Raw genomic sequence first — 15,280 nt, 5'->3', positions numbered from 1 at the left:
AACAGCAAGGCAGAAGATGATGTGACTCGCCAGGCTCCACCCGCATCTGGCCGAGAGCTCGAACGATTCGAATGATATCAACCACTTGCTGGTGGCCCTCCCTTTCCGGATAGGGCAGTGCTATAATTATTCCAAGGTTCCGATTCTTCACATCAATTTTTCACTGGCATGTTATCACAGCCGATGCAATTGAATTGAGAGAGGGAAAAAAGTCTCCTGACAGTCCAACCTGGTAAGGCCTGGTAACCTGGAGGTAACATGATGTGGCTGTGGAGGCCTCAGGTGCAAGGTTCGGGGTATGATACTGTAATGTAACAAAACCCAGACCCAACCTGAAGGCCTTCGAGGAGTACAAGGAGGTGGGGAATGATGTCATTCTGTCAGTCCATGCGTGCCAGATGCAGTTGCTGATTGGCTGCAGGACTGGGGAAAACTCGCCTGGCCTTCAAGTCTGGTCGATCCAGTCAGTCGAGAACACCTCAGAGAATCATCCAGGGTCGTCACGTCCCAAGTCTGAGCCCTGAGCAAACAGCCACCTGCAGGTCACAAACCTGGGAACCTGACTCTCCTTCCCTGTGGAACGTGCTCCAATTCCCCTCGCCGACGACCCAGGGACGGGTAATGCCACCCGCTCTCGGTCTCCCGCTGGCAGTCTCCAGGCCCGCTCCAGTGCTGTGACAGACCCTGGACTGGTACCGAGGCGATCCCACCACCTATCAGGTGCAGTCAGATGGACAAGTGGACTGGAGAGAGGAGGTCAGTGCTGCGCAACATCATGTGCCAGCTTCCAATGACCTTGCCAATTTTTGTTCAGTCTCAAAAAAAGTTTTTTAAAAAAAAAAAAAAGATTCTTATTCCTTCATTTTCATTATTCTTATCATTCATCAGCAACTCGTCGAGACGGTTGAATGGTATTGCTTTCTCAACGAAGTTGACTCAGATCCGTGACCGGTCGCAGCCGATCTCGCAGGCAAGATAGCAGTGGGCCTTGTGCTGGCCGCTATCTCAGCTTATCTCAAAAGGGCCTCGGTGTGTAGACAGTATTATTGAATAACTAGCGTCTCATTCACTCAAATGATGGTCAATAATTGAGGCTATCATTGCTCAGCTCCAGAGCCAAAAATGGCGTCAGGATCCCGCCCTAATATCAGTCCGTCGTCGTTCCCAACATGAGGGAATCTTAGAGAGAATGGATTTCCCTCACGCTAACTCTATGTCTCCGGGCCGTTCCCATCCTTGTGACTATCACCTCCGACCGAGCCGGAAACTCGATCATATTGTTTATTATTGTCCTCTTCAGATCGACGCGATGGTACAGCTTGCTGATGGAATTTTGTATTCGAAATCTCAAATCAGGAACGAGGCGATTTGCATTGAGCGCCGATGGCAATCCAATTCCCCGCATTGAAGCAGACCATTTCATTCCCCAAACCTCTCGGACGGAAATTGGAACATAGCGATGCACCGAGCAGTCTGTGCCACCAGTCCTTGGTAAATGTTCGTCAATGCTTGAATATTTCTTCGTTCTTTCTGCGAACGAGCTACAAAGATCTGCTCCTAGCCGTCTGAAGAATCCCAAGGAGTTTATTTATGCTTCGTGCAGCCGATTCTTATTTCAAGGTATATCCATGGAACCGGGATAGGCTAGGGCTTCGGCTGCTACCAACATGACCAAGAACAACAAACTGCTGCTATACTATTGAAAGGACTACTACTACCTGGGAAGCGAATCTTCGGGATAACTGCGCAGATTAGGGCGGGAACTCCAGCGGGATGCAATTTCCAAGCACCATCCCATATCATTGGTAGGGGGAAAACTTCCCCTCTCCTGTCACCTGATTGGGCTGGTTCACTTGTTTTTATGGTTCCTGGATGGAGCTTCAACAAGTTTTCATCGATCCTGCGAACATCTCCAAGGCCACTACACACTCTTTTCCTTCCCTCGGGATCACATTTTATGGGCCGACTGTCGATATTATGATTTATTCGCGAATTCGTCCCCTCCCTCGCCATCTCACAACCCATCCGCCCCCGTCAAGCTCCTCCATCACGGCCCCAGGCGACGAGGATGCCTCCGACGAAAGCCCGGATGAGATCTTCACCTCCTCGCTCTCACACCTGTTCCCGGACGATGCGCCCCAATGTTACGGGGACCCGGGTCAACGCCTCCTTTACTCTTCCCCGCGCTACGGCGACATAGCCCTGATGGTCCCCACGTACCCGAGTGAATCCGAGGACCAAGACCGAAGGCAGGGGACCGCAGGCGCAGCGGGGGATGCGCATCTCAGCCAAGTGGAAGAGGGGCGGAAGCTCTTCGCGCATATCTTGTGGAGTGCTGGGATTGTTGTTGCGGAGGGGCTTGAGCGGGCGCATGGCAACACTGGTGAGGTGATGTGGAGGGTCGGCGGGGAGAGGGTCTTGGAGCTGGGCGCTGGTTTGTTCCTTCCCCGTGTATATGCCTCGGTGATGAAGAAATATAATTGCTAATAAACCTCTGCTCAGGCGCTGCACTCCCATCTATAATTGCTGCTCTCGCAGGTGCCTCAACGGTAACGATAACAGACCACCCGTCGTCTCCAGCCCTCGGTCCTTCAGGCGCAATATCATTCAACATAACCCAAAACCTTTGCTCTGCAACTTGTGCAGTTGACACCGCCCCGCATGAATGGGGAGTACTGGACTCAGACCCCTGGGCCGTGCAACACAAAGCCTTCTATACGCGGCTAATAGCAGCAGATTGCTGCTGGATGCGCTCGCAGCATGAGAACCTCACACGCACGATTAAATGGTTCCTCGCGCCGGAGGGGAAGGTATGGGTTGTTGCGGGGTTTCATACGGGGAGGGCGATTGTAGCCGGGTTCTTTGAGACGGCGAGTCGAGCGGGGTTGGAGATTGAGGGGATCTATGAGCGGGATTTGCATTCGAGTAGCGAGGAGGAGGGTGGAGAGGTGAGGAGGGAGTGGGTTGAGGTTCGGGAGGGCGAGGGGGCGGAGAATCGGTCGAGGTGGTGTGTTGTTGCTCTGTTGCGGCATGCTTCAACGCCTCAACCTTAGAGGAGAAGGTGGACCGCAGTGGTTTGTATTGTATAGAGATGAATCACGATGTATGACTATAGATCTAGACACGTTGAAAACATACCGTGCAGACGCCTTGTCCTTCCTGTCCTCCGAACCTGAAACGGGGATATTGCACCCGTCCCCAGACGACCAACTCCGCGGCTTGAGATTCACCTCCAGCTGGAATTGAAGTAAACCACTGAACAACCTCCTCCTCGGTCCAGTTGCAACTCGTCACAATCAGAAACCCGCCCTTCCGGACCAAACTCCCCGCAATACGGGGATATCGCTCACACTCGCTCTTCTCAACCATCAACGACACAGCGTCAAACGTCCCCTTGTCAAGAACAATATCAAACCCTCCCTTCTCATACGGAAACCAATCCAACCCCTCGGAACGAAGATCGTCCGCAGAGCTGAGAATATCCCACTCCTCAAAACGGATCTCGTCCCATTCCTCCGCCTCCTCTGTATCCCGCCTCCCCTCTCCTTCAGCGTCAGCTTCAGTTTCAGCGTCGTCCTCACCCTCACTCTCATCCTCGTCCTCATCCTCCGAACCAGATAAATACGCCTCATGCCTCCTACTCCTCTGCAACTCCCTCGCCAACTCCACGCTCTTCGCCGAATAATCCACCCCCACCATTTCCCCCCGGAACCCACCGCGTTTCCTCAAGAGCGCCAACATACTCCCGTTCCCCGTGCCAAGGTCAAGGATACTCGGCTGTGCCTGTCTTTCTTCACTATTTAGCGGCCTCGCTGTCTTTCTCTCCCGCCTCAAACCACCGCTACCAGACGCCCTTCGAGTAGTCGTAGTCGTAGTCGTAGTCGTAGTAGATGCAGGAACCTTAAGTGTACGACACGGCGCAAGTGGGAAGGCCTCCCCCGTTAGGAAATCGAGGACTTTCGCAGGCGCATTGTGTTCTGCGAACCATGATGTGCCCGGGTCTGAGTCTGCGTTGTACTCGTCTTCCTCTTCCTCGTCGTCATCGTCATCGTCTTCATTTTCATTCGTCCCTTCGGACGCTCTAGCGAGGTTGGGACTGCGACTGCGATTGGAATTGGGTTTCGTTGCGATGTGCGTGAGCGTTCTGGAGTAGAATGTTTCCCAGCTTGGGTTCTTCTTGTTAGTAATTGCATTGGCTTGGTATATAAAAGCCCGCTAGCTGGCGTTTGTGGTATGCTTGGGTTTGAGGGGCTTTTTTTGGGCGGGGGAGGGGTATCGCGGGGTACTTGAACGTCGCAATCGCAACTTGAACAAGCGGTGACGTACTATTCTTTTGTTCCGAGTTCACTGGAGGAGAGATGAGTTGGATGGCACTCGCCTGATGCGCCTGCCATACTGGGGGATGCTCTACTGAGGGATTGATTGAAAATCGTGAGATGAATAAAAAAAATCTCGGGGTCAGTCGGCCCGCACTATGCAACAGCCACGAACAATTCGAAAATCACTTCTGGGGTATTATTAATGCTCCAGGAAACTCTTCTACGGGGAGCAGATTTGGCAAACAAAACGTGTATTCAATGTCCCCATGGGTATTCGACTGCCGTCACAATATTAAGAGATAGAACGAATGTATCTGGTGGAACGTAAATCGCCCGGTCCAACCACATCACAATAATATTACAAGTTAGCAGGCACGAGTATCCGGACCTTTATCTCTTTTGAACGCCCAAGACGCCAATATGAAGCATGCCATGTCGAGGGTAATAGAATGAATGGCAGCGATAGAGCAAGAGAAAGAATGCAATCGAGAATTAACAACCCTAAAGCCCGCTTTAGGTCGTAAATGAATAAGAAAAAAAAAGAGAACAAGATTTGACCAGAAAAAGGTCCACTTAGTCATGGAATCATCTCTCGAGTGTGAATCAAAGCAGAATCACAAAAACTCATCAATGTTTCTCATAATTAGCCGCTCTTGGCCTTGCGCGGGTGATCGTGGATCTGGGAGCCCGAATCCGAGACTACCAGATAGCGGACGCGGGCGAGTTGCCGCCATGAAGCCTGTTGTCCTTGGAGAGAAAAGGGCGGCTGGCTCCTTTGAGTTATCATTCGCAAAAGTGTCGCTCTGCCCATCCCTGGAAACCCCAGCGCCCGATTCAGTTTCGGCTTTCCCGCGCTCCGGGTTAAAGAAACTCTTCCGCAGAGCCAATGGTCTTGGGGAAACACTTCGCTTTTTGGAAAGGGACTTGGGGACGCCTAAACTGTTGGCTGAAATGGGTGTTGTGTGGTTGGTTGAGGGTATTGAGAGGGCGTTGGAGCTGAGTGAACCTTGTGATAGTGCGTTGGATGATGTTGGGTCAGTATCTGAACCACCACTCGCATACTCTGATGTGTCCGTTTGAGCGCTGGTATGCCCTGAGAGCGGTGTCTGGGGCGCGGATCGGTTGAATGACCACTCCCCGGAAGAAGGCCTTGAACCACGCACTAGTCGAGAGCGGAAATCAGTCAACTGGTAAATGAGGCTCATGTTCGGCGATACCCAGCGACTCCGTTCCTTGACCGTTTCATACATTGAGTTGAAATCTAAGGTGGGGTGTTTGAAGAGTCCGTAGGCGATCACGAGGGAAGCAGATCGGCTTGCACCGAGTTGGCAGTGGACAAGGACCTTCTTTCCCTGAGATATACGAGAGTCAATGAGCTCGCATAGCGGATATAAATCATCTAATATTTCCGAGTTATGGTCCCAACCCACATGCACATACTCTGGCCCAGAGGGCTCTTTGCGCGGCGTCGTGGGCGACGATTCGTCACTAGGGAGGTATTCGAATGCCGACTTGAACGACGTTTCTGAGAAAGCCGTGAAGGGGGTTGAGCAAGACTGGCGCTTGAGATTCTCCGTTCCCTTACGCCAAGTATTCATCACTGTTTGAGAGCCGTCGGTCTTCTTGAACGGATTCGCTACTTCCTTCGCCACGTTTATAACGACGTCAAACTGCGAAGCTTCTTCCCTCGTCGGTTCCAAGTATAAAAAGACGCCAGAATCATAGATTTGGATCGGTCCATTCGGATAGCCCCGCTCACTGCGTTGCGCTGACTCCCTGGAATCGAGGGGATCCTCTTCTTCGGCCAGCTCGTGCAAGACCCCTTCTGTCATCGCCTCACCGTCTGCGACAGATTGTACGGACGAGAGGTTCCCTTCTGGAGTGGCAGATTGCCGTCGATAGCCATGTTGCGTGCTTGGCCGAGGTAATTGCATGCCACCTTTTGGGCCAAATGACGGGGAGAAAACAGAATTGAGCGAAGGCGACGATTCTGCGTGACGCAATGATAGTCGGCCATGAGGAGTTGGCGGGACTAGCTCGGGAATGTTGCCAGAGAAAGACCGGTCAAACCCTGGGGTGCGGATAGTAAGGCCTGCAGGTTTTCGTCGCATACCTTTTGGTGGCATATTTATGGGAGACGGAGGAGCAGACAGGTGATGCTGGGAATTTGTTTCAATGACGGAAGCGGTGGAAATTGAAGGGCGCGAGGAACTCAGCGGCGGGGGCATCCTCAACGAGAGGTTCTTCAGGTTCCGGTCCCGCCTTCCCGGAGAATCCGGCCGCCGCTGATGTGAAGAGTCCGACGTCATCTTCGATAAGTTGCTCTGGGCTGTGGGCAGCGCTTGGTTATCAATGTTGCGTGGTGAAGCCATATATTTCGAGTATGAGAGAGCCATGGACGTCGGCGATTCTGGTGAAGATCCCGGAGAGGTATCTGACGTGATAGGCGAGTCAAATGTTGAGACAGTAGTGGTTGGGGAAGAATCTGCGGATCCGGATGTCACGGAGGAGACGCTCTCACGGTGCTGAAAGCGAAGGGGACGTCGCAACGTGTTGACAGTGACATTAGTAGTCGGGAGTCTGAGAGGGTGAATCTGTGGGTGTTGCTCCTCCTTCTCAAGGGAAATAGGCGATTCCCCGCCAAATACCGACATAAAGGATGGGAAAGAATCCGGCAGCGACGGTTGGCTGGTTTGAACGGGCATGGTGAAATCAAACCGCGAAATACACCAGCGTTTGGAAGGAGACGCGCTCCCGGAGCCGTCGCAAAGCTCGGGCGTTGGTATAAGGATTGAAAGTGGCGGCGTTGTCTCCGTCGGGCAATGCCTGTAAGCAGACCTGGGAAGAGGGGGAAGAACCGTGCTTGCTACCAGCGCAAACGACCTTTTGGACAGAGGATAATCAGTTTCCATGTTGTAGCTTATGTGGGCGGATGAAATGTAGAAACAGCAGGAAGGAACGGAAGCAGAGCTGCAAGGCGTGTGAAACCAGACCGATGATCAAACCAGACCGGAAGTGATCATAGCCAAGCTCTTAAGAAAGCAAAAGAGTCAAGGACTCCAGGTTCTTGCTCCAAGCTGTCGAGACTAAAGGAGGAGATGAAGGCGATGGGACTAGCACGACCAACAATGGACTTCTACCAGGGCCACATACCAGAGAATACCACCAAAAGAGCGGGCTCGCTATTGCGATCTGTTAGCGAGGGAACAGAGTAAAGGAACGTGACGAAGGTTCCTGCAATTCCTGCAAGGTGCAAGGACGGCTCGGAAGGTGTAAGGAGCGACGTCGGAGGCGAGAAACAAGAGTAGAGTAAAAGTGAGAGAAAAATGAGAAGGACAATAGCAGCGTGATCGTCTTCGGATTAATGATCAAGATGATATAAGGTGAGAATAGCCGCCCCGTGTTTCAATCCGTGTGGGCAGTCGTTTCCTGAGAAGGACGAAAGGAGCCGGACAGAGGATTTGATATCGAGTCCCTTCAGTCAATCTCGAGGGAAATGCAGGAGAATGGCCTTCGAACGACTGCCCACAGCAGCGAAGAGAAAGAAGCGGGCAGGTTGGAGGTGCGAAGCCCACAGAGAGGGGAGTGATGGAGGGGAGGAAGAGGTCTCGAAAGGCGAGGGGAGAGAGTGAACGGGGACAGGAGGGAAAGGGAACAGACACCAGGCCGTCACGGATGAGAAAGAAGGAGAAAAAAGAGGGCCTTGAGAACAAGCCGAGAGAGGCAGAACGAAGGCAGCGAGCGAGAAGCGGAGGTGCGGATGGCAGACCCTGGAGAGATGCGAGCAGCCCGCGAAGCACGCTGAAACTGGAATAATACCGATACATCAGCAATACTGACACAATTTGTTGGAAACAAAAGTGTCGCAGTGGACGGGAAGGGAAAAAGATGGACTCTGTAGCTGTTGATTGGCTGAGGTCGGCCGCGTTTCTGGGAGACAGCCAATCACTGCTGCAAGCCGCGTGGGCCAGGAGGAAGGCAAACCCCAGTCAGCCATTTGCGGGAAACCAATCAGAGTACGAAGCCACAGAACCGCCATCGCCGGAGCTCTAAATTTAGCGCCCAAGTTGGTGCGAGAGGCTGGAAGCTGCATCGCGGCGCTAAGCCGACGCAAACTACAGGCCAGCTCCTCCCAACATTGCGTCGCGTGGAGCCAGTCGGGCTGTCATGCTCTGTTCTGGAGGGTGTCTGGAACGGTGGGAATTGGATTGGAGCAGCCTGGCTCAAGACTGGAGGGGAAAGCGTCCGTCATGGAATTCCATGTTGGAAGCAGACGGACAGTGTGGTAAAGGAACGCAGGGGTGGACCGTGGGACTTGATCGGGAAAAGCCACACAGAGATGATTGCAACTCGCACGACCCAGCCGAGTCATCTGAATTTCATCTCTTGTCAATCGCCAAGTTGCGTCTGGAGCTTCTCTCCCGAACTCCTTCACCAGCTGTGTGGAACAAGAGGATGTGCGGGGACCGAAATCGAGGTTGGAGAGAACAAACACGAACTTGAGGACTCTGCGATTCTGCACACATACCTGCTCATTCTTTGCCCAACTCGAAGTCTGGAGCAGGCGGCCCAGACGTTGTCCTTTACGAGCGAGCAAAGTGACAGTCGATACCGCCACAATACGAGATCCGCAGGATTCTGACGAGCCAATGCCACAGCCGCCGGCGATCGCAATCCGAACACCGAACTTTGTCGCTTGACAGTCGGGGGTCGAGGATTCGAACGCTCAAGGACCTTTCTTGAAGTAATGTGGAATAAAACGACTTTCAAAACCTCAGCAGGGTTGATGATTGAAATGCTTTCCCACTGCTGGCGACAGGCTTGCACCAATTGAATTTCTTGATGACAGAAAGGAAGCCCGAGGGTCGTGCTGACAAACGCTTGACCCGCTTCTTTACGAGCACGGTGCTCCTTGTGGGATTGGGGGGTGGTCCTCCCTGAGTCGCGGGATCTCTCGATCAACAATGATGGGCTTGAGAGCAGAAACACAGCGCCGCTGAAGATGGGATGGCAGGATGGTACTGGAGAAGAATTGACTGGAAGAAACAGCAACAGCAACAGCAATTCTCAATGGAGGAGGGAACTTTGGCTACTTGAATCGAAAGTTGGGGTGCGTTTTGATCATGGACGGTTTTTACGAGGCAGTGGGTGCATTCTTGCGACGTCCGTTTGGACGTCCTCTCCTTTTCGAGCTCGACAGATGAAACAAAAAGGGCCGACCAAGGCTGGGTTTGTTGGTCTTTCCCAGACGAGTCGACGAAATGCCATCGCTGAAAGTCCTTCGAAAATTGGGCAGGGCCATCCCAACTCACGCGGTGGTGGTGGCGAACACAGGTGAAACACACTGCAGAGCGCGCTAGTTCAAACTGACGAGGCGAAGTGGATTTGGCTGAACCTGAAACACACCAGTCCAGTGCTATTTCTGACGATTTGTTGCCCAGCCACGCTGCAAATCCCCGCGATCACGTGCCCATGATCGACCCCCAAGAAATTCTCAGCTTCCAACATCCAAGGTCGACTCCGTCGTGGCTTCATGCTCGACGCTGAAGGCAGAACTTCGTAGTTACTGGCTTGCGCTTTCGCGGATTGACGCCACCTCTTTTTCGGGGAAGCAACGCGCCCTTCCAAGGCGATCGAGCATCAGAGAGCTTGTCTACAAACCTCAACCAAGCTATCCTGTACTCGTGTGAGATGAGCTGCGTTGGCAAATCCTTTCGGGCCTTGATTGAAGAAGAGGAGAACTTGCGGCCCCAGGCCCCTCAGTTCTCTTCAACCTGTGATGTTGTGATGGCCCTGGTGGGTCATATTTGATTACAACGTCAACATCCCTCAACCCCCTTAACGAATCATCTCAACGGTGACTTCAAATGCACAAGCGAGCCTCTTCAGGAAGGTGAATACACCTGAGCTCATCTACTTGATGCGGTTTCAGGCGCCCTTGCAGCTTTTGACAAGAAGTTTTCCAATGAACAATTTGAAACGACGTCGCGCAACAGCCTTCTCTTCGCATTTCCCTCGGGCCAAAGCTTCGCGCCTGTTTTGTTTGATCCAGGGCGGTTGGCTCCTGGCGTGGTTTGTCGGCGAATCGATGCCCCTGTTTCAGTGCTTCTGCTTCACTGAGCAGCAACCAAGAAGCTGAGATGAAGGATGGCTCTGTCACGTTGAAGATGCTGAGTTGTTGAGCTGGCTCTCTTGCCTCAGCTCTAAAGGACCAGGGTGCTCCAACAATACCCCTCGTTCCGTAGTCAGTGCAAACCCCGAGATAAAACGCCCCCCATGGAGGATGTAACCCCTCTCGCGAATAACCTTCTTCAATGTTAACGAGAAGGCGGAGCTTTGCAAGACAAGCTCGAGAAGGCGGAATGGAAGGGTCGTCGACGGAGAGGCCGTCATCAATTGGTAGAGAGTCGTAGCTGCAAAAATGCAAATCCTATGTTGCTCCTAGTTGCTCCACAAACGACACATGTATCCGTCTGAAGAATCTCGGTTCTGACCCGACGCAGCTGACGAGATCTCCCTTGTCTCCCTGACAGTCTATGGCCCACCGACCGGTTAGCTTCTCACTCAGAAGATGGGCACGGAGGAAGGCATCTGTCCTTGAATCTCACCTTCAGGTTCACTCGAAATAGATGAACAGTGTTTTGGATTTCATCTGCTGAGCAAAACCTCTCGTGTGTACATTTCCAGATGGGCAGCGAAAAATGAGTCGCTTGTCAGCAACCGAACCGTGGAATCTGTTGCATGAACCACGGTTTCGACCGGGACTTGTTGTTGCTGCAGGAACGGGAGTATACCTAAGGTGACAATATTGAAACTTTCCGAGGCCCAGTGTGGCATTTCCCTCTATTTCGTTTGTGCTTGGCTTTTCCTTCTCTTTCATCTTTCCTGCTGTGAGCTGTGATGGTGGAAGAGCCGATGGGGCACAAGTTCACTCGAGATGTAATCAGCAAATCCGCTCGATTGCGATACAGGAACAGAGGTTCCAATGGCCATTGGAGCGAATGGGGACAAAAACCTTGCCCTCATGTATCTGGTATTCCGAGAAGTATTACCTGTCAGCTCGATCCAGTGCGAATATTCTCCGTACCATGAGGGCTCAACAGGGGCGAGGTCCACCAGCCAGATTCCATATTCCAGTTGCGCAGCCACTCAGGACGCTCAGAATAGTGGGAAGGTCCTTCATTTTGTTTTATTTTTGTAAACGTCGCCCTGTGCTTCCTCAATTCCTGAGGAGAAAAGCGATATGATGAGCAAATCGGCTCGGAGGAGACGCAAAAACTGTGGTGGATGCGAGTTATTATTCCTCTTCACTCCTCGGAGAGAGCCTCCAGTCCAAAAAAGGGAAATTTTCTCCATGCGAACAAATCACTGGACTGAATTTTCAGTGCTTCTCTTGGATTTCTCGTAAAGCTGGACTCATACACCGAATCGCGCAACACGCAGCATCGTCTGGATGCCTGACCAGCTCTGCAGATGCTCCACGACGCCAGATCTGCTGGCAGCCGAATGCCCTCCGCTGTGACTCCCACCCCGGCAACAAAGAAACAAACTCGAAATTCCGACCCTCGACGCCAGCGGAAGACCGTTTCCATTGACCATCCCAGTGCCGATGCGCCCCAAAGAGACGCTCTCGAATCCGCCCGTCTTTCGGGTCCCTCAACGATGGATTTCTCCCGCCAGAGGCACAGGAATGAGCTGCATCAGACGGAGCGAGCCAGCCCGACCACAAAATCTGAACAGTTCTTTGAAGGGAAAAGAGACTTCCTTACGAAGAGCAAGTCGTCAAACCGTCTTCGTTCTGGAGCGACTGAGAGAAAGCTCACTCTTTCTGGAAATCCCCGTGACACGGGGAAAGCTGGCGCGCTAACATTCGCCGGCACCACCACTTCGACAGCGCCATCAACGTCCGTCGGCACCGTCCATCCTCCTGTGCCTCATCCTGCGTCGTCTTCCTATCCTTCATCGCTTTCGCACCTCCATCATTCTCCGGCCTTGCCTGATCTTCCCCGTCTGCCTCAGAGTCGCTTCAGTTTTGAGTACCGATCCCCTTTGCGCAAGATCGCTTTGACCTCGCACCTAAAGTCTGCCAGCGTCGACCTCAGTACATCTGCCTTGGAGTCCACGGCAAGCCCCAAAGTTCCCGCCTTGTATGACAGACACCGAAGATCCGTCCCAAATTTCCATCTGTCCCACGTTGAATCTCAAGCGGCACCAGATCCTTCGCAAATCCCGCCTTCCTCGTCAACCACGACACAGGGGGGTGATTCTGCTCTCTCGCCAGCCGCCGGCTCAACCGTTCGTGTGCTGAGCCCCAATGAACTGGAGCGTCGCAAATCGGCGTTGTACTTCCAGCAGGAACCCCCGGATGTGAAGAGGGCGATGCCGTCGTCCACAGCGACCTTCGTTCAGGGGCGGACGTATACCAATGAAAACGGCGATCCAGTCAATGTGTCCGAGAGGTATAGCCATCAAGATGGCTTCCGGACCTCAATTGCTAATGATTCTCGAACCAAAAGCGAGGACATCTTCTTGAATATCGCGAGGTCGGATACGAGTCGCCGGGAGTCCTTTGGGCGCTCCGATCTCAGACGGGTGAGTGACCCATTCTTCCTTCCGAGGAACGATTGCATCTCCCAAACCCGCTGTGGAGTGGTTCGTTTGTGAGCTGACGAAGAAAATATCTTTTATAGTCGCGACTGAGGATGTCCGGTAATGGGTTTCGCTCTTCCACGTCCCGTGTCAGTAGCGATCTGACACCGTCTCCCGATCAACTGCCTCGTTCAAATACCTTCGAAAGCCCCTTGCATCCCAACTCACAGAATACTTCCCCATCGACACGATACAGCTCTCTGCCGCATATGTATTCGGCTTCTGCACACCCTCTAGATGAACAAGGTCGCTCACCGCAATCAAATTTTACCTCGAGCTCACGCTCGACCATCGGACTGCCTCGCAGCCGACTGAGTCGTGCCAGTCCCGAGAATGAAACCGGGGTGGAACGACGGTCATCTGTTCACGATTCGCGATCCTTTCGTCACTCTACGCTTTCTACCATTCGAAGCAGTCGACAGGCTTCCGGCTCTGAGGCCACCGACAAGCCGCGCTATGACCTCGAGCGATCCCAGAAGGATGGGACTGAATCAACACTTTCCACCACTGCGCCTTCAACTGTTTGGGATGAGCTGGAAGATCTCAAATCACGGATTAAGAAATTAGAATTGACTGGGAGGCTACCCCCGTCGTCCCAGGAAGCCATCACCTCAGTCTCTGGAGACCGACCGCGTACCGCAACCACCACAGTAACAACCATGTCCTCCTCTCCCAGACACCGGAGAACGAGCATCTCTGGCGAGTCGGATACAATTACAGTACCCAGTCCAGTACACCCCCTCCTACAATCGGCTTTAGTTAAGGCGAGGAATTCAGTGAGCAAGGAAGTATATACAGCATTGGAGGCCACCGCAACAGACGCGATGGCTCTTTCGCAACTATTAGGAACAGGGAAGACACCCTCCGGAAGTGTCTCTGTAGCCAATGGATACTACCCTGCGGAAAGACAATCTCGACGAAAGGCAGACAGCGTCTGTCGTAGCTTGACGGAGCTATGTCTTGCCTTATCGGACGAACACCACACTAAGCACCAGTCTCCTAGTGGAGACGCGACATTTAGGATGTCTCAGTCGAATGGTACTGACGAGGGAACGATAACCCCAACGATGTCATACCGCAGAAGCATCAGTCAAGAGCCGGAAGAGGCCACGCGGCGACAAAGTGGCCCTCGCACCACGAGTCGCCTCGAAGCACGCCGTGCTAGTCTAGCAAACCAGAGCGATCACCCTTCACCGGAGACCTCGGGGCAGAACCCGAAACTGAACCATTCACCGGGTTCGCCTGCCACCGGGAGTAGGCTGAGTCGACTCTCTGTCTCCGTGCGAACACGGAGGCTGCAGGATGAGGAGGCCTCCGAACCCCGAAGCCCCCACAGCCGGTCGATATCTAGGAGCATGACGGATATTGGGGCGGCGTCTTCCTCGCAAGGGCCTTCGCAAAGGCAGCGAGGCTCCTTTGGATACCCAGCTCCACCAGCAGCAGACGAACCTCCGCAGTCCTCTCAACCCCGCACACCTACAGCGTCGCAGTCGGGCATCCCCCTCCGTCGGAACCTGATGACACCTTCTTCATACACACCAGCGATCCCACGAGCGAATATACAAGCCGGATCCCGCCGCTATGGCCTAACACCCGCCGCGACCGAAGGCCCCCAGGATGATGTACCGCTCTCCCCGCGCCAACAAACTCCACAGACGAAGATAGTTGCTCCCTCGAGCAAATTAGCGTCCAGCTACACCCCCATATCACAAAGCCGATTCCGAACAAACAGCCTCGGCGGCCGCAGACTCGGTATCGCGCGGCCCCCAATGTCAACAGTCGATGACGGCAAATCCAAATCTTTCAACGACAGCATCGACTGACTGATGTCAAGCGATTACAATTCGAATTCCATTCTTCTTTCCGCTGGTCCTCGGGAACATTGACAAATTTTTAGTCCATTACATCCAAATCCCATATAACGAGCGCAGCGACATCGATAAATCACATCCGGATACTATTATTTAGCCGACGTTGTTTTTCTTTTTCTGTTTTTCTTTACCGCTTTCTCACCATGGGGCTTTTTAATGATTCCGCTCCGCCCTCTTGTTCCGCTTCGAGCTTCAAGATATACACGCGCTTATCCTTATGACGAGATCTGAGCAATGGCATTACCTGACCTGACCTGACCTAACTTGACCTAGCTTGACTTGTGACTTGACTTGCGACTTGACTAGGAACATGCATGCATAACTTGGATACGATACTTTGGATGCGGTTGATTTATCCTTATTCTGATTCTCATTCTGATTCTGGCTGTTTGAGCGAACTAGCATGGCATCATATTATATCATGTTATCATATTATCTCTA

At 52.8% G+C, this 15,280-nt stretch overlaps 5 protein-coding genes across 5 annotated transcripts; 2 read left to right on the top strand and 3 right to left on the bottom strand.

The window, feature by feature from the left end:
• Nucleotides 1-1,977: 1,977 nt before the first annotated feature.
• BJX67DRAFT_371347 (putative nicotinamide N-methyltransferase) lies at nt 1,978-3,053 on the top strand (the record flags this gene model as incomplete). The annotated part of the gene is made up of 2 exons (XM_071031070.1): nt 1,978-2,434; nt 2,503-3,053. The coding sequence occupies 2 exons, from the start codon at nt 1,978-1,980 to the stop codon at nt 3,051-3,053; spliced, it is 1,008 nt and encodes a 335-aa protein (XP_070887652.1).
• Nucleotides 2,649-4,424, bottom strand: BJX67DRAFT_48566 (putative S-adenosylmethionine-dependent methyltransferase). The gene is made up of 3 exons (XM_071035080.1): nt 4,327-4,424; nt 3,031-4,165; nt 2,649-2,723 (listed from the first exon to the last, which is right to left on the bottom strand). The coding sequence occupies exons 1-2, from the start codon at nt 4,392-4,394 to the stop codon at nt 3,118-3,120; spliced, it is 1,116 nt and encodes a 371-aa protein (XP_070887651.1). The 5' UTR covers nt 4,395-4,424; the 3' UTR covers nt 2,649-2,723; nt 3,031-3,117.
• A 30-nt stretch (nt 4,425-4,454) lies between these two features.
• dspD (putative protein-tyrosine phosphatase) lies at nt 4,455-7,490 on the bottom strand. Its single transcript, XM_071035077.1, has 2 exons — nt 7,473-7,490; nt 4,455-7,202 (listed from the first exon to the last, which is right to left on the bottom strand). The coding sequence occupies exon 2, from the start codon at nt 7,022-7,024 to the stop codon at nt 4,934-4,936; it is 2,091 nt and encodes a 696-aa protein (XP_070887650.1). The 5' UTR covers nt 7,025-7,202; nt 7,473-7,490; the 3' UTR covers nt 4,455-4,933.
• A 2-nt stretch (nt 7,491-7,492) lies between these two features.
• BJX67DRAFT_48524 (uncharacterized protein) lies at nt 7,493-8,384 on the bottom strand. Its single transcript, XM_071035079.1, has one exon. The coding sequence runs from the start codon at nt 8,144-8,146 to the stop codon at nt 7,688-7,690; it is 459 nt and encodes a 152-aa protein (XP_070887649.1). The 5' UTR covers nt 8,147-8,384; the 3' UTR covers nt 7,493-7,687.
• A 3,112-nt stretch (nt 8,385-11,496) lies between these two features.
• On the top strand, nt 11,497-15,066 carry BJX67DRAFT_48483 (putative LPXTG-motif cell wall anchor domain protein). The gene is made up of 2 exons (XM_071035078.1): nt 11,497-12,911; nt 13,010-15,066. The coding sequence occupies exons 1-2, from the start codon at nt 11,793-11,795 to the stop codon at nt 14,789-14,791; spliced, it is 2,901 nt and encodes a 966-aa protein (XP_070887648.1). The 5' UTR covers nt 11,497-11,792; the 3' UTR covers nt 14,792-15,066.
• Nucleotides 15,067-15,280: the final 214 nt, after the last annotated feature.

The sequence above is a fragment of the Aspergillus lucknowensis genome, assembly GCF_044049455.1.
Source record: "Aspergillus lucknowensis strain CBS 449.75 chromosome Unknown BJX67scaffold_13, whole genome shotgun sequence".
In the NCBI taxonomy this organism is placed as follows: domain Eukaryota; kingdom Fungi; phylum Ascomycota; class Eurotiomycetes; order Eurotiales; family Aspergillaceae; genus Aspergillus; species Aspergillus lucknowensis.
This window is presented reverse-complemented; position numbering and strand designations above follow the sequence as displayed.